Source organism: Anneissia japonica, unplaced genomic scaffold (assembly GCF_011630105.1).
Source record: "Anneissia japonica isolate Jap-2015-1 unplaced genomic scaffold, ASM1163010v1 scaffold287767_len825999_cov190, whole genome shotgun sequence".
NCBI classification, from domain to species: Eukaryota; Metazoa; Echinodermata; class Crinoidea; order Comatulida; family Comatulidae; genus Anneissia; species Anneissia japonica.
Window position 1 is genome coordinate 341777 of NW_022707033.1, and position 17934 is coordinate 359710.

The 17934-nt window shown below is 35.1% G+C and overlaps 2 protein-coding genes across 4 annotated transcripts; one reads left to right on the forward strand and one right to left on the reverse strand.

The window, feature by feature from the left end:
- Positions 1-2597: 2597 nt before the first annotated feature.
- LOC117106299 (telomerase RNA component interacting RNase-like) lies at positions 2598-6606 on the forward strand. The gene is made up of 3 exons (XM_033247658.1): positions 2598-3056; positions 4354-4422; positions 5142-6606. Exons 1-3 carry the CDS (start codon positions 2631-2633, stop codon positions 5247-5249), a joined length of 603 nt encoding a protein of 200 aa, XP_033103549.1. The 5' UTR covers positions 2598-2630; the 3' UTR covers positions 5250-6606.
- Positions 6607-7515: 909 nt separating this feature from the next.
- On the reverse strand, positions 7516-16808 carry LOC117106300 (store-operated calcium entry-associated regulatory factor-like). Of its 3 annotated transcripts, none has more exons than XM_033247659.1 (9): positions 16676-16808; positions 15083-15249; positions 14419-14513; positions 13553-13645; positions 12839-12949; positions 11518-11618; positions 10202-10540; positions 9500-9654; positions 7516-7895 (listed from the first exon to the last, which is right to left on the reverse strand). In XM_033247659.1, exons 2-9 carry the CDS (start codon positions 15162-15164, stop codon positions 7870-7872), a joined length of 1002 nt encoding a protein of 333 aa, XP_033103550.1. In that variant the 5' UTR covers positions 15165-15249; positions 16676-16808; the 3' UTR covers positions 7516-7869. The 3 variants fall into 3 exon arrangements, with proteins under 3 accessions (XP_033103550.1, XP_033103551.1, XP_033103552.1); XM_033247660.1 differs by having other exon boundaries at positions 16670-16805; XM_033247661.1 differs by having other exon boundaries at positions 16596-16709.
- Between the last annotated feature and the right edge of the window lie 1126 nt (positions 16809-17934).

The following is a 17934-nucleotide window of genomic DNA, read 5'->3' on the forward strand; positions in this document are numbered from 1 at the left end:
TATGATTTTAGACACCAACATCATATCTGTAGCTTATTTAGTTCCAATTATATGCACATTTTAGATAAATTTGGCGGCCATTTTGAAAAATGGCCGCCATTTGTATACCAGGTGAAAAATCAAGTGTCCACAGGGCTTAGGGTGACCAGGGCGGATTAATTAGGATATCTGGCTATGTTGACTGCTTCTAACATTCCACTCCCCCTAACTTGATTTCTAGGCCTCTTTTTTGATTTTTTTCCTAGTCTATTACAAACATCTACAAAGATCATGTCAGCTGCCACCAATACCAGTACCATTATATCAACGTGATATCTAACTACAGCGTTCTTCTAAATCACATAAATAATATATTATTTTAAATAAAACTTTAATTATTGTCATTATGCAACGGGTTCCATAATATGAACTACACTTTTTAAATTAACAAAATTATAATACTCCAAATACGTTTTATTGTTTATGTAGCACATTTTGTCAACTTGTTTATTGGCGGAATAAACTAAATTTTGAGTAGTAAACAATGTACGTATAAAAATATAAGCCTAGGTACAGCAGCCCGGAACTTGTAAAGAGAAGGTACATATGGAGAAATTAGGTATCTGTGGGCACAGATAGCAATGAAAAAAAAAAACACAATAGGGAAACTCCTCCCCATGAACAGTATCTAATCCTTGTACCATTTTATCGGACCACACTTACAAAAAACAAAAGTACCGTATAGACCTCTTTCATCACATTAATTCTATAATATTGTCTATCATAAACTGCAACATACTGTAGGCCTACTATATTTTTTCATTTTGTCGCTAGCTGCTCGCTAGGGTCTGTCATAGGACGTTATTCTAGGCGTGATCAACAACACTATATTTCAGGGCTGATATAATTAATATGCCTACCTGTATTACAATAATATATTAATATATAGGCCTAATAATTATTATGTATAGAGAGAACTGCATCAAGATGCATAGTATTATCGGGACACCTTCAAACAGGATAAATTCAAAAATAACGTTAAAACAAGTCAAAACATGCTAAACAATATTAACACACCATTACATTATTGTGTTTAAGTTTGTTTTCGTTGCCTTTAAATATGACATTAATAGTCTCTCACTATTGAACACTACAATATACATAATAATATACAGTACATGTTATGTCAACTAATATCTATGACGGCAGAAGAGACTTTTTATTGTGAGAACGGCAAGCAACACAAGTAGACCTACTGTAAATAAGTTGTAATAAGCGATGTTGTAATAATCACCGCACTCAAAAAAGTGTTATAACCTCGATTATTTAGTAATATTCATGGTATGTACACAATTAATACATTTCATAATCCGCACGTGACAAAATGCCAACAAGGACTGTAAAAACGGATATAGGCCAGATTGTCGAAACCCCAGTTTGCCGAATACCAGATTGTCGAGTCCACTTTTTTGATTCCAAGTTTGCCGACTCAAAATGATTTTATTTGTCGAAACGCAGTTTGCCGAAAGTCAATTAAAAGCAGTAAAGCATCCAACAGCGTATTTCACGAAGGAGCACCATGTATTCGTATAATAAATATTTATCAATAGTATAATGATTCCTTTTGTCTTATATTCTGTAAATCAAACTTGATTAACAATCAGGCTATCACCAAAAAAATTAGGCCTATCTAATAAAATAACTTATACGCATCTATAATAATAACTGTATATGAAGTTTAGTTCAGAAATTTACCGACGGGGGAGTTGGGGGGTCCGAATCAAGGAACCTCGGCTGACTAAAGCCTCGGCCTTGCCTTCAAGCATTGAATTGTTGTTTTCCAATATTTTCTCTTTTAATTTGTATATAAAAACGGCTCCTCCCTGACTCGCCCATCATTTTTCAAAAGCACAGTATGCTGTACCGCTGGGTGCTGTACTTTTGTATACGTACGACGGTGATCTGGCAAACCAGGGTTTCGGCAAACCGGGTTTCGGCAAAATGGGTTGTCATGATTTCGGTGAACTGGATTCGACAAACTGGACCTCGGAAAAGTAGTCAATGGACTCGGCAACTGGGTTTCGGCAAACTGGGTTTCGACAAACTGGTCGGATAACTTAAAAATAAATGTCGACAGCGATTAGTACCGTCCAGCCAGCAAGATTTTGGCCACCAGTCAATTTGCCCCTGAGCAGGGAATTCGCCTCCCACCTGTCCGAAATTATAGAGCGCCGAATTCACTAGGATTTATAATGTGGGAAGGTACAGGGATTAAGTGGAAGATAAATTCTTAAAACGTTTATAATTAATTTAGCGATCCCCAGGAAATTTAAACAGTAATAATAATATTTATTTGGAAATCGCTTCCGAAACAGCGGCACACACATAGAGTGATGGTACATCTATACACAAGGGGAAATATAATCACATCAATCAATGAAGAAAAAAAACCCTGAAAGCCAGTTACATCAAAGGGGCATAAGCCTAGTATAGGCCTAGCCTAGTACTGTACAATGTAAGGAAAAGGGAATACAATACAGACAACCTTTCAGAGATTCATTAACAAAATTGTGAATGAATTTTATTTTATGTGACGATATTGGTGGCAGCAAACATTGCATCCTACATACAAACGCCCAGAACCAAGATCGATGATAGCGATGGAAAGCGAAAAAGTAGCGTCGTCAAAAAACGACAACACAGCTCAGGAAACAAATACTAATAAATTTTCAAATGATGGCAGCTTCATGGAACAGTTCAAAAAGAGTATGGAAAAGCAGAAAAGCAGCAATAAAGAGGAGAAAGATGTAAAGTCAACTAACTCATGTTTAGGCCTAGGCCGTGTTGAGGGTAATGCAGCAGGAGATGTACTGAATGGATCCAGGGAAAGGCCATGTCCTACTGCCACCAGCAGAAGAAGTCCAGAGAATTCGCCTAAGATTGTGGACACTTCAGAAGTACAATCTTCATCAGAAAAAAACAAAACTGATGCGACACAAGTTGGCATTAAAACTGGCTCTGAAGATCAGAGTTCTGAATCACCCGCAGTAAAAAAGAAACAGAGCGTTTTATCATTCGTAAGAAAGAGAATTATATCACACAGGCCTAACAAAAATAATGACATGTATCATAGCCTAGGTTAGAGTAGGCTTAAAGTTAGGTAAAGTAGCAACACCTTGGCTTTTCCGTACTGTTTCTTACTTTTTTTTGTTGATGATGATTTGTGAGTATTTGAATGAAGAGTACATATATTATTATTAATAGTAATTGATACATGTATTGTGTTATTTCTTAAACCTCCATGGGGCCTTTCATTGTGATTGTGTAGGCCTATGTTTTTTATGAGAGAGGTAGTCTACACTGTAGAGAGTTAAATAAGAAATACATTTGGACTGGAATCATCTAACCTAGGCCGGCTCCACATTGTAAAGTGTGGAAGACAGTGCTAAACAAAAGCTCTCTGTTTTAACTAAAGTATGTATTATAAGTGACACCCATACGATCTCTCACTGGCAAAAGTCAGGTGCACCAAATCTTTTTTTTATCCGGAAAACAGGCCCACTTTCATTATTTCAAACCACTGGCCCCAAATCGGTTGAGTGGGGCGCAGGCCCGTTGCCAGGGGGGTTTTATGGTTTCGGCAAATCCCTTTTTCTAGCAAAACTCCCTCTTTTTTGGTGAACCCCCCCCCCCCTCTTTTTTGGTAACAACCCCTCTCCCCCCCCCTCAAATTTCCAGAATGAGTCCTCCAACCTAACTAATTCACTTAGACCCACCCAGACTCGAACAGAATGTTTTGCTGCAGACCGTTTTCAAACGTAACTGCTATTTTAGTATTGTTTAGTCTCATAGAACACAAAAAAGCCTCTGGCTTTGAGGTTTTGCCGACCTCGCCTGGGCTTCGACCCTGAACCTCACGCCCAGAGAACCACCCTTGGAAGAAACTGGCTATAGGCCTGGGGTACCTTTAGGGGCTGAACATATAAAAATACTGTAAATTCTTAAATAACTAACTGCTGCAGCGTTTATGCAGTTTTTGGAGAGTTCAATGTGGTGCTTATTGGAGAGCGGCCCTTAGTATGTACTTTCGATTAAGCGATGTGGCGCTTATTCAAAATACAGGTTTAGGTTCAAAATACAGCGCTTAGTGAAAACAACCATGTTTGGTGCGGCGCTTATTCAAGGATTTACAGTACACCAAAATATGTCCTTATGTCAAAAATGCTGACAGGGTGATTTCCCCATCCCCCTCATTCCCCCATCATGGCCAAGGAGACTAGTGTAGTAGGAAGCCTAACTATTGTTAGTCACTGCATGTATGCCTAGTTTTGGAACACTTTCAGTAAAAGGTTAGTGTCATGTTTATTTCGCTAGGTTGGGAAGAGACCAGGGTCGAAGTTGACCCTCAAGACAGGTCAGGTGAAGAAGAAACGCCAGGAGAAGGTAACGTCATCCATAAATGCCTTTGAAGGTTGTGCTTGGATCTAAAAATACTTCATATTAATATACCTGTATGTTTTTTTGACAAACATTTCAAATAGGAATTCAGTGCAATTATGTATTTCATACCGTATGTAAAACAATCACGTAAATATATGAGGCCCACCAACCATCATTGGTCACCTTGTTTTTTACAGCCCGACACCATTTGTTAAAAGTAACAGTAGAACTGAACATGAAGTGGTATAAAAGCAGTCCGTGAAAGGTTTTGAAAGCACACTGGAAAATCTAAGTTTGGGTGCAGCCCTCGGTGCTGAAACAAAAATTCACTTTCATTCTTATGCCAACCCCTGCTCTAGAACTGTCTCTTATACTAGAGGGCTTCTGAAGGACACTTGTGTATTCACCGTCTTCTGGTACCACCAAAGCCTGCAAAGATAAGATTACTTGCTAAATTTTCATTTTATCACAGTATTATAGTCTGTCTCTTATACACATCTAGATGTGTATAAGAGAAAGGTGTTCCGGTACAGTGTAAAGTGTATTATGCCCAAAGAATTTAAAATTATAAGTGTTTATAAGTCATTTCCTACAGGGTGCTTGGCCTGTCTGACAGGGCCCCTGCTCTTCACTGCCTCAACTGCTCTGTTGTCAAGATCTGCATCTGATCACAAGTTGAGTTCAACATAAATGTACTGACAATGTAGTAATTTTCTTTATAGGATGAGGAAACCGAACCAAAGGATGCTTGGTCAAAGTATATGGCTGAAGTTGAAAAGTTCAGGAAAGGGCTTGATGAAGATGGTAAAAACAGACCACTTATCAAATAACCACAAAAATTACATCCATCTTCTTAAGTGTGTTCCAGTTCAGTTTAAACAGGACTTATTTGGTTTGCTTGAGAATAACAACACAAAAATAAAAGTTATTTTTTTTTTCTATTCTAGGAATGTACTGTAGTTATACAGATAAATCTTATATTTTTCTGTTGATCAGAATAAATTAAATTTGATTTCAACAAAATTATGTACAGTAGTATCTACATTATGATTCTTAGTTCTTGGTAATTTCTTTTTATCAAAATATGTACCTGTTTTTTTTGTAATTTAGGTACAGTAATTTTAAAATTAATACAATAATTTCAAGCAAGCAATATAAAGTACAGCATTTACCGTCTCATTACAAAGCGTACTGCAAGCAGTTATAAACATAAGTATAATAATTTCCAGTAGTGTATGATTGATATGCAACTATACTAATAGTTATTATTATTATATTCTGTGTATTTTAACAGTTATTATTGGTTTTGTTGAATTACAGTAATTAAGGTTAATTTTAGGGGCATTGAGTCAAAATAATGCTTTTTGCAATACGTAATTCAAGTCAATCTTGAGCTTCCACGCCATTAGCGTAACCCCCAAAATATATACCCAACGTTATCCAGGGTAGTCAGAAATTCATGCTTAATAATTTACGAAAATGCATAACTTCTCGCAGTTATCAAAATCTGTTTTAATGATTGTACATACATACATACATACATACACATGCTATGGAGGTAGTAATTGCATGTATGCTGCAATGCAATTGTGCATTAACGGATCAGTGATTCTTTTCCTATCCATCATTTTTTGTATTCTATTTACCATAATTTTCAATTGATGCTGGAATTGTATTCAATATTGAACATTTATTTTATGGTAATCCACAATTTGTGTAAAATCAGTGGAAAAATATAAACAAATGACTACATACAGTAGCTGGTCTCACTATCAACAATATGTTAAATGTTTCATAACAACAGTCACATTTGACAGATTCTGAGATTTAAATGATTTTTTTTTTATTATGTTCATCTTTGTAAATATCTACAGTTTTGCAATAAAAGACCAACTTGTGTACAAGAATATCATTATTTTCTTTGTTGCCTTTAATTGTATTAATAATAATCTTGATAAGTTTAAATATACAATAATAGTGACATTAGTTGATTCAGTTTTACACAAACATTACAGTACTATAAATACAACAGAAAAAATTACAGTACTCATTATATATAAAAGTATTGAATTGATTACCAGTTAATTTAAAAATCCAAGATTGTTTTCTAGTGAAAGCTAAGAACTGTAATACATAAATACTGTGCACCCTAAATATTGTATTAAGAAAAATAATTGTAGTATTGTATTGTTGATATATTATTTTTATCATTCTGGACATAGTACAGGTAAGATTTTTAAAGTATGAGAGTAAAGTTTCAGGGAACCTACATGTCCATATTCTTAAAATTTTCTCCCCTCAGCCCCAACCTTGGTGGGGCTGAGGTGGTTTTGACTTTCACACACCCCCTACTGCCAAATCCTGTATCTGCCCCAGTGTACCAGTAATTATTTCATTTACTATGGCTATTTGAAGACTTGGTTACTGACAGAGGTGTAATGGCTATGAGCTCTCACTGGCTAAAAAGCCAGAGGCCTGGAGCCTCAAAGGCCCCTGCCGACTTCAAATTATTTTTTTTACAAACAAATAGCCCCAAGTCCCTTTTCAAAGCCGAAATCTGCTGAGTGAAATTAAACCATGAGCAAAAGCACTGACACACGAATATGATACATATGTTTTTGTCCATAAATATTTATTGATTTTAATTGGCTTGTTTTGTTTGGTATTTATTGTAATAATAATTAAGTACGCTTGTTTTGTACGCCAGTACGCCACTGGTCACTGAAATGCATTTTACTAACATGAGAATTCTGGAATATGTGTTACTTGCTACTGACAACCTATTTTTAACTACCTAACAGAAATAATTAGAATTTTAATAAAGAATGTACACACAATCAAAAGTTAAAAAAGTTTACCCAATAAAAGCTATCTACAGACAAAATAATTAATTTTAAAATGTTATGCAAGTAGGCAATATTGCCTCTTACAAAAGTCAGCTATTCTAAGAATAATTTTAAAGTGGTGTGCAAGTAGGCCATATGCATGTCTTAAATAACACTACATATTGCATTACACACAAACAAAATTAGCCATTTAGGATTAATTTTTAAAATGACACAGAAGTAATAGTACTTATCTTCCTCAACCTCACTGGTACATCCAAAAAACTTGCCTTTTCATTCACTTGTCCATCTATTTTATTCAGACATAGTAGCATAGCCTCAAATTCACCATGAGGTAAAAATAGTCGAACTTGTACAGGCTATAGTGTCCATCTCCCTTTCTTCAGACTGTGCAATGGTGTAAGGAGATTGCCACTCCTTACAACGAGTCTGTTTACATTCCCAGCATATGTACCCATTTATACTCCTGGGTTCATCTTTCCCAAGAACTGAAGTGCCCTGACTTGTGGCTTACTATATCAAAATTATTAAAACGTGTGAAAAATCATGCATATGGCCCCTGTTGCATACAACCCTAGAGGGCTTCTGAAGGACACTTGTGTATTCACCGTCTTCTGGTACCACCAAAGCCTGCAAAGATAAGATTACTTGCTAAATTTTCATTTTATCACAGTATTATAGTAATGCAGTACTCTATAAGGTTTTTACAATTTTCTTTGTAATCAGTGGCAGATTCAAAGGGGTCCCAGATCCCCCTAAATTGTTAAATTTTTTACGAAATGAAGATATAAAGAAAATTATATTCAAATTTTAAGAATGAGAGTGCAATTTTCCACCATCTAGAGCAGACATGCCAACCTTACAAGGCTTTTGAGAGGAGTTTTGGCAATGTCAGCGGAGTATGTTAATTTTTTTCCTAAGATATATGGTACCAATTTGATCGAGTATTATCGGCATATTTTAAATGGTGTTTTTCGAGCCTACGCTTACTTAGAAAGTCAACACCACACAGATCACGAGTGTAGTTATCACCTAGTATTGATTTCAAAATGTCAGGATACTTCTCGTTATAACTTGCACGCAATGTTTGCATGTGTTTTACCTTGTTTTTTGGAGGAAGCAAGCTCCACCATACTCTAGTTTTTTCAAGCACTGCCTAGGCCTACATTCACATCGCTGTCATTGGACTCCATTTTGGTACCTGTGCTTTAATAAACTGTTGTTCTTGAGAAATCAGTAGACCAAGGAGCGTTTTACAATTCAGAGTGCAGTGCAACTGTCTGCGATTTGGACAATGAAATTTGTTTTTTCGAAATCAGTAGACCATGGAGCGTGAATTATCTTATTGAATAGAGTTCAGAGTGCAACACTGACAATGATATTGCCAATGAAATTTTTTTTCTAAATTAGTAGACCATGGTGCACGAATTACTTTTGCGTATATAGTTCAGAGCGCTGTTCAGGACGAAATTAACCGGTCTTTTTCTTATCTAAATCAAAGGGTTTTATTATTCAGAAATGCGTGATTTATTTCAGCTGCATAAAAAGTGGAGGTTTGCTTAAATAAACGGAGTAACTCTCACCGAAATCGGAGTGGTTGGCATGTCTGTCTAAAGGTACCATAATCCATAATCACAAACTTTCTTGCCTCAGCCCCAAACATAGTGGGGCTGAGGTGGTATAGATCCTCCATCTGTGAAAGTACCTCCTTGGGCCCCCTTTATATTGAATTCCTGGATCTGCCACTGTTAATAATAGTCCTATTATGTCTATAGAGTTATTAGAATATTAGGGTGTTAACTACAAGAGAAACCAAGGATGCTTAAGTGTCTTATTAGATAATTGCATATTTGCAGTTATTTAATCAGTAAAACATCTACTGTTTCATAATCCTTTTGATTTGGCAATTCTGTATTCCTATAACATCTTTTTAAATGGCTTCCATACAAAAATTAATAAGAATCATAGGAAGCGAAGTACAGTAATAAGAATTGAAGTAAACCATATCTAAGAAATATGTGAAAGGGCCATGCTCACTAAACTTAACATAGTCAATAACAAAAAGCACCCACTAATGAGCAATATCAGATTTAGTCAATCAAGTGGTTACTCAAATCAAATACGAATGGTTTTTACAGCATCCAGTATAGATCAAGACAAGTCAAAATAAACACTAAATAATAGTATAAATACTAAATTGTTGTAAAAAATGTCAAATTTCAATTTATTCATACCTGAAGCTGTTCGAGTCCCTGTACTGCCTCCTGAGCTTCCTCCACCAAAACTTCCAAACCCACCACCATAACTTGGCCTTGATGCATAACCAAAGCCGGTTCTTGGACGAGCGTAACCACCATATCCTCCGTATCCCCCATATCCATAACCACGACTGAAAAGATAAGGTCAAAATTAAGATCATCTAAATTAAGGGTCATCCTGTGATTATCAAGCAAACTCTCTAGTGAAGTAAATTAAAAGACACAATACACTGTATAACAATACTCCTATTGATCTAAAATCGATTTAAGATTATAATAGTAAAAGTAAACCAGCAAGAAATAAATATATTTGATCCAATTGGAAGTTTATAATTCATGTCCTCGGTTACACACCTTTTTCTTCATGAACCAAAATTCAAATCTACAGTACTATGGATAGACACAGCATGAAGAACTACTTTTACATTACATATAGTAATATTATTACACCAAAGAAAACACCAAATTAGGACCTACATTTCTAATTCTGGTGATAAAAGTTTTACTGATGATGACATCAGCCCTACTCTGGTGGTGGTTATAACCCCATCTTTTGCAACTGCAGACTACAGTAATTTGGTTCTGTTAAATGACAAAGCAATGGTTCATTTGGGTTTTTATATTTCCTAGATTTCACCCTGGATCTTTGTATAGGTAATGAAGTGCAGGAACACTTACTTTCCTCTGTTTCCAAACATGTACCCTAGCAAACCACCTGTAGCTGCTCCAGTCCAGAACCCACCTCCACCAGCATTACCACCTTGGTGTCGATATTGTGTACCGGCACCGGTACCACAGCTACCAGACTGATACTCAGGACGGAAACCAGGAGGAGGGGGATTACCTCCACCGAACCCTCCTCCTCCCCCACCTCCCCAATAGCCTTGTCCACCACCATAACCATCATCTGCCTGCCCTGTTGCCACAGGGGTCTCGATACAGGTTTTGTACACTGCATAAATGATCAGTGCAACTATCGCTAAAGTAATCCAGTCACCAAATGAACTCTGGCTTTTACTAAAATAAAGAAAATAAAGAAAAAAGCAGATTAAAAAGTGTTGGACTGGATTTATTCAGTGTAAGCACCAAGGATAGCCCACAAAGTCTAGAAGAAGACTTATTTCCAGTGGGGTCCTTCTGGTGGTGATTGGCCAGTACACCGGGAGACAATCCCTACTCTTTTCCAAAGAGTGTACTGCGTTCTTGAACGTGCATATAGGCCATAAATGTACACAGGACCAATGACTTAAACGTCTAATCCGAACGAAGATGCACTATTGTAATGAGGCAGTGATGGGAAATTGAACTGGGATCTCCACGGTTCAGTGCACACACAGCGGCTACCACCAGATAGCCAACTGAGCTAAGCTGCTCTCTCAATGGAAGTCTCTGTTAATGGAAGTCTTTCAGTACTGACTAATTCACATTCAAATAATAATAAATATTTAAATATTAATCTGACATTTTAAATAATAAAGTGCTTAACAAGCTACAACAATCTACTTAAAAATAGAAATAGTCTGCTTTGTATAAATTTGCAACTAATTTTTTACGAAACTAAAAATGATAATAGTGTCCCAATAACCGATGCTCTCGAATATGCTTGAAAAAGTTGATTTGATTTTGAGAGAATATTGTCAAACTACTTTCATCTTTAAAAAAATGACAACCGATGGTTATCATTTAGTACCAGTCATGTTGTGGCTTGCTTGGGCCTACAGAGACATTCTGTTCAGTAATCTGCTCACCTCCTTTTCTTTTAATTGTCAAAATATAACAGTTTGTAAACTTTTTTTATGGTAGTCCTTAATTTAGTGGTTTCATTTATTTCTCAAAATGTTTAGAGGTATAACAACAAAATAAAAACTGACTATATTTTAAAAATTATAGTTGCAGCCATACTGTCACTGCCTTCCAACGAAATACAGAGAGGTACAGTGTGGACTGTAGCCCACCTAACATTAAACCCTTTATCCACCCCTGAGAATACTTACTATTTATGGCCTCCGCCGTAGCTGTTACCGCCACCATAGTAATTGTGTTGATGGTTTTGCTTCTGATGGCCTTCTTTTGTAAGATCAATAGTATACTCCAACTAAAGTACATCAAATAAATATAATGATTACTATCATTTCTTTTGATTTTTGATGATTTCTATTATTATTTTGCCAAAATCAGTAACAGGGACTCAAACAAAAATTTTTTTTGTATATATCTACATTCTGCACATTATAAGCTTTAAAATGATAGGTCACTTACTGGAATAGACTTACTATTGCTGAAGTTATGAGTAAAAGTATAACAGCTTCTCTGTACTAAAATACACAATAATGCCACATTCTTATGCTAATTGCTCTGTTTACCATTTAGTGACAGTATGCTTTTGGGATGGAAAGTCTCAATTATTTTTATTACAAGCATCATCTCTATTGTTATCATTAACATTTAAAGTATAGGCCTAGGATTATTATTCATAATTTTTTTCCATCATCATCAAACCCTAATCCAAAACCATCAACATATTTAATGAAGAAGTCAAGTTTTAATCGCACCAAGTATATTTTTCCTGCATATGTTTTTGTTTCTTTTTCTGTGTCATGTCCATTGCCTGTGTCATGCACACTTACTGTACATATTTTTATTCCTTGATGTCAAGTCCCATCTGAGGGACCCTTCTGAATACTCAACGTAAATGTAACCCATCACCACCACCACCACCAACACTACTACCACTACCGTTACCACTTCATGTGGGTTATCATGTGATTATTATTATAAATAATACAATAATCATATGCGTTAAGTTTGGGAATACATTTTGTGTTATTTTCCCCTTAACATCATGTTATTTTCCTCTTAACGTCGTTTTTTTAATTGTTCTGTAATTTCTCCATTGTCTAAGTTCCCCTTAAGGTAGGTTTTAGTAACATAAATATTATAACTATTAATATTATTATTAATATTAGAAGTAGTACTACTATAAGCTAATCCAAATCTACTGTTACTTGAAGGTTAACATGAGATTCCCTTGGTCTCATCACTGCTACATTATAATTTGTAATTTAAATTTTATTATTAACTCAAATAAGAGACTGATAGGTAACAAAGGGATCAGGTCCCTGTAGAAAGTACCTATCAGAATAACATAACAATTCAATAACAATAAATAGCACACAATAAATAATATTGAATATTGTACTATTAAGTACAAAGTGCTTTCTTTGTATCAATTATGCTTAATTAAATGAAAACAAAAGGAAGTTAAAAGAACATTATAACTGAATGTAAAAGAAAAACCTATTAAGAATACCTTACCCCACATGAGCCCCGCAGTATGTATTCATCATCAGGGTGGTCATACCCTTCACATATCACCTCGATCTTGCCAAACCGGTAAGCATTGTCCATGTCAGACTTGCACTCCCACTGCAAAAAACCCAAGGAGCAAAAATCCAAAAAGTATGAAGTTAGTAAGCGACGATACTGATGGAATCTTTAAATTACTTGATAGTGCTAGAGATGTTTATATGTAAAGCCTGGTCAATCCAAATACAAACAAAAAATCAAGGGTAAATGTACTCTCCAACACTTTACCAGCCAAAATTCACTGGATTAATGATGGTCTGGCCATTAACACTCTGCCCGCCAAACACGGAGATCTCCGTGTTTGGTAATGCAACGCTTGACCGCTAAAAATGGGGTAATTACCGACATGCACAAACAATTTGAACACTATATTCAGTCTGGACCGTAAGTATTTCACTATTTGCTTGTTTACATTAGCATAGAGAGGTACTGATTTACTTTCACTCAAGCAAGGACTGCACCAAAGTGTCATAGAGTAAAAGGTGATATACAAGAAATTTTAACTTCATCATTTTTATAAAATACTTTTTTTTTTCATAAAAGATAGCTGATTGTTACATATACCCCCTCCCTTTACTATACTTTCCATTTCAATACTTTAAGTACACTATTTTGTAAAGCAAATTGACCTAGCTTAGCAGTCCTAGATCACATCAGACTAACCTGGACATCATAGCCATCAGATCCACGGTTGTAGCACTGTACAACTTGAGGTCTAAATGCTGAGCAACCAGCTGTACCACCTATGCATTGCAGCTGTAATAATCAAATAAGTAAAATAACATTTATCAATCAATATTTTAATACTACTCTCATCTGTTGAATAGACGATGCACTGAAGTTTATAAAATATTATATAAGGTACCTCAGTACTTATATAATGTTTACTATCTGAATTCAGAAATAAACTGTACACTATCAAACATTGTTTGTGCAAATAATAACAGATTTTAAAAATCTGATAGTGTAAGCCAAATGCCCTGTCCACACTATCAAATTTTATTTGACAAAAACATGTGACTTCCCTTGATGACATCACATCATGACCATATATAGGCACATCATGACTACATATGGGCATACAACAGTTTTTGTCAATGAAAATTTGATAGTGTGGACAAGCTCTATTCATAATAAATCTTTGGCTCTTCAGCGGGTACAGTTATTTAGATTTCTTAACTTATTAAAAATAAAGTATTGTTCAAGAAAGAATCAGAAACCGACTTTTATAAAACTTGCAATAGCAATACATAAACCCTTTAACGAGGTAATCACTTTCGTGAGTTTAGAAAATGAATGAGGAAGGCAGGGGCTGCTCATGCTTGGCCGGCTCTAGGAGTCGACTGTTCTATTATTGTTCGAGGGGTGTTTCTCTTCTGAGAAAGAATAGGCAATTTGTTGGTTTATCCAGGTAAGTATTCACAAAGTAGACTGTTCAAGAAAGAGGTATAATAAGAATCTTTAATGAGTTTACTGTTGGAGAAAATTGAATGTTCTGAGTAAAATATTTAATCATGAAAAAGGGTTACCTGTTTCACTGGACTTGACCTACGACCTGTGGTCATATATCCATCCTTTAGAGTTAGCACACTTACATCCTGTAAACGGACACGTTCTTTGTTACCTAAAACAAATAATCAGTTAATGAAATTTAACACAGAATCTTTTGAAATAAAGTACATGGAATTGCTTATTAAAGTTACAAACTTTTAATACAGATTACACAAGTAGACTGACACAATTAAGTTTTCCTAGAAAAAATATCAGACAATTTAACATTTTGAAAGGGCTAATTAATAAGTTTAATGTTTTATATTTTGTGAAAAAAAATGTTCTCCCTAGCAGGGAAGAGGGATGGGGCAGGAGGGTTTGGAGCTGGGTGCCACTACTGCTGTTTCCCCAGATGAGAGCATTACTGGTGGGGGACAGAGACTGCCCAGAAAGAAAGCCTCAGATGATGAGGAAGACGGCAGGAGGATTTGGTGGTGATTGACACCTGCTGCCACCCCTGTTTAATATCAAGCCTTGTAATTGCTCTCATTTGTAAGCAATGGGCAATAAAAATAATGAATAGAAAAAGGCGGATGCGTCAAGATGCAAACTTGTAAGTTTCATTCTCGTGTTCTAACCTTGGAACAACTTAAAATAATTTAAAAATCTTTTTTACTAAGAAAATTTTAAAAAGTCATTTACCAAACAGTGCATTTCCAAATATCACATTGCACAAAACAACAACTATCAATAATAGGTAATTTGGTGTTAATCTCCGCTGCATTTCTTATTTGATTTCTTTCTTGACTGCTGGTATATAATAACTCACATAAATGAAGATATTGTTTTGTTGTATCGCCAAGAAATTCCTGTTAAAAAAACAATATACAGGTAGAAAATAGTCAGAAAATATTGTGTTCAAAACATTGGTTGGATTATTGCCCTGTACCAACTCATTTAGTGAAATGCTAGTTTGCCAAGTCCCCTTTGGTCGAGTGCCAGATTACCCATTATTAGCTTACGTATTTAGGCCTAGATAACTTAGGCTCTAAATTAGGCCTATAATAATATACACATAGGCTATGGTGTTAATGAGTAACACTATATTGGCATAACTTATCCTGGAGATTGTAATTCCGTCCGCGCATTTCGGAAAACAAGGGCCGACATACGTTCTAGTCAAAACGGTAATAAACCAAAACGGCAATGACTAAAACAGCAATAAAAAAACCAAAACAGCAACACTTTTACCAGAACGGCAATGGACCAAAACGGTAATAAGTCAAAACAGCAACAAAGGAAATTTAAATAAAAATGCAATCAAATACAGACAAAAAGAGGCTAAAAAAATTTATGTCATAGAAGTAAAAAATGCGAAAAACAACAACAATAATAATAACAATAATAATAATATAATAATAATAATAATAATAATAATAATAATAATAATAATAATTGGACCTAAACTAATAACAATATAACAACATACAAATTCAATAATGAAAGGATTGGGAGAAACACAATATAAAAGCAGTAAACATTCAAATAAATAATGCTTTGAAATAAGGACAAAATGAGGCATCTAAACAATTCGTCAAGGATGTGTAAAAATTAAAAAACGATGCACAGAATACCTAAAAAATCTGCTCAAATTTGAGCGGAAAATCGCCACGAAAATAGATGCAAGGAAATGTAATTGCTGCATAATTGCATTGGTTTATACAGTATTAAGAATTAGTCGAGTCCTAATTTTCGGCAAAATCTGTGCAGAAATCGGCCCTTATTTTCCGAAATGCGCAGACGGATTTCTAAGCCAAATTTTTGCGCAGAGGATATATTCACCGAGCAGGCCTTACTACTACTACTGCTACTACATACAGTTTGGATGCCTCCTAGGCCTAAGCTAAGCTGGCCTAGGCCTATGAGGTAAATCATATTCCATAAAAGTGGTAGTGGTGCCTTCTTATCAGTTGCTGGCACTAATCATGGAGGAAGGCAACAATATCTAGTCCAGGCCTAGGTATTCTACCACAAACCTAGGCCTAGGTAAGGCACTACTAGTACTTCTAGGCCCTACACACAGTCTACTCTCGTAGTAGGAGGCCTAGGCCTATCCATAATTAATAGAAGAGAGGCCTTCTAGCCTAGTCTCTCTAGGCCCTAACTAGGCCCCTACCTACTTCTTCCTGTATATCTAGCTAGAGGTTAGGCCTACCTTATTAAACTATATCCACCACGATCTAAGAGTAGGCATAGATCTCTTTATAACAGACTAAATAATAAACAAACCTTTACCGGTGTATACTTGGAATGAAGAATGAAGGAGAATTAACTTGCAGAAGGAAATATCTTTAATGTCATTTTTTCTTATTTTCTATTTTTAGACTAAGGATCTATCCTGGCGCCCCCTATTGTTGGCTTATGCAATGTCGCAAGAAATCTGCTATTGACACGTACGTTAATTGTCAAAATAAGTTAAAATCACTGACGTAATGCAAACTGATGCAATCCTTGTTGTTTAAAGAATATTATTAATAATAATAAAAATAATAATAATAATAATAATAATAATAAAATTTTTAATAATAATAATAACAATAACAATTAACAATTAACAATAACAATGACAATAATAATAATAATAATAATAATAATAATAATAATAATAATAATAATAATAATAATAAATAAAAAATAGATATTTGAATACTTTGCCAAACACAGCTAGACTTCACCTATAGTACTTCATTTTTTCGTAATTTTTATATCGTTCATAATAGGCCTGGGGTCTATTTATTATTATTTGATTGCCTGTGCATATTTCGCCAATATGCCAGGGACATATATAAATACAAAGCAACAAATGATAATTGTTGTTGAGTCCATATTATTAAATTTACAATTCACGTTGTCTGAGGTGGCCTTAATATGAACAGATCAATCTATGAATCAGTGGCATATCTTGAAATTGGGGAGTACGTAAAGACAATTGTATATAAAATAAATGTTACAGTCTATAGAAGTTATTTCTTCCAGATATTTTTTGTCGGCGGGGTGTAGTTTCAGATTTTTAGCAATCGGTTAAGTTGATTGGAGTGGAGTGTGGTTAAGATGTTGTCTTCTTCTTCCATGGTCCTAGGTTCAATCTGTCCAGGAGACCTTTTTTCACGGCTAAAAACAATTCAATAGATTAGATAGGATAATTGTTATACGAATAGATAGGTTAATTGTAAAGAATGTACCATCCTGTAAGGTGATGAGTGTCCTTGCTGTTGAATATAAGGAAATCACTGGCACCGGGTTGCCACCACCTTTGGATCCACCACTGTTTAAATTGAAGTTCCTTAATTTATTTAAGAATGATTGTAACAATTATTTTTTTTTAATCAAAAGTAAGCTAATTGAAGTTAAAATATTTCTTACTTTCAATGAAAATTGTTACTCGATCGACTCATTGTTTTAGACTATCCAATTTTACGCCTTCTATAAATCTGATACTGCAGATGAAGATAAATTGTACCGTGTGGCCTACCAACAATGCTTTAGCTATAAGA

Excerpts from the sequence above, each read along its gene's own strand:
- LOC117106300 (XM_033247659.1), bottom strand. The coding sequence starts at position 15,164 with ATGCAGCGGAGATTAACACCAAATTACCTATTATTGATAGTTGTTGTT. Across the intron at positions 12,950-13,552 it reads CTGATGGCTATGATGTCCAG|TGGGAGTGCAAGTCTGACAT; the intron begins GTTAGTCTGATG and ends GGTTTTTTGCAG. Across the intron at positions 10,541-11,517 it reads TACGGCGGAGGCCATAAATA|TAAAAGCCAGAGTTCATTTG; the intron begins GTAAGTATTCTC and ends TCTTTATTTTAG.
- LOC117106299 (XM_033247658.1), top strand. The coding sequence starts at position 2,631 with ATGATAGCGATGGAAAGCGAAAAAGTAGCGTCGTCAAAAAACGACAAC. Across the intron at positions 3,057-4,353 it reads AACAGAGCGTTTTATCATTC|GTTGGGAAGAGACCAGGGTC; the intron begins GTAAGAAAGAGA and ends TTATTTCGCTAG. Across the intron at positions 4,423-5,141 it reads AGAAGAAACGCCAGGAGAAG|GATGAGGAAACCGAACCAAA; the intron begins GTAACGTCATCC and ends TTTTCTTTATAG.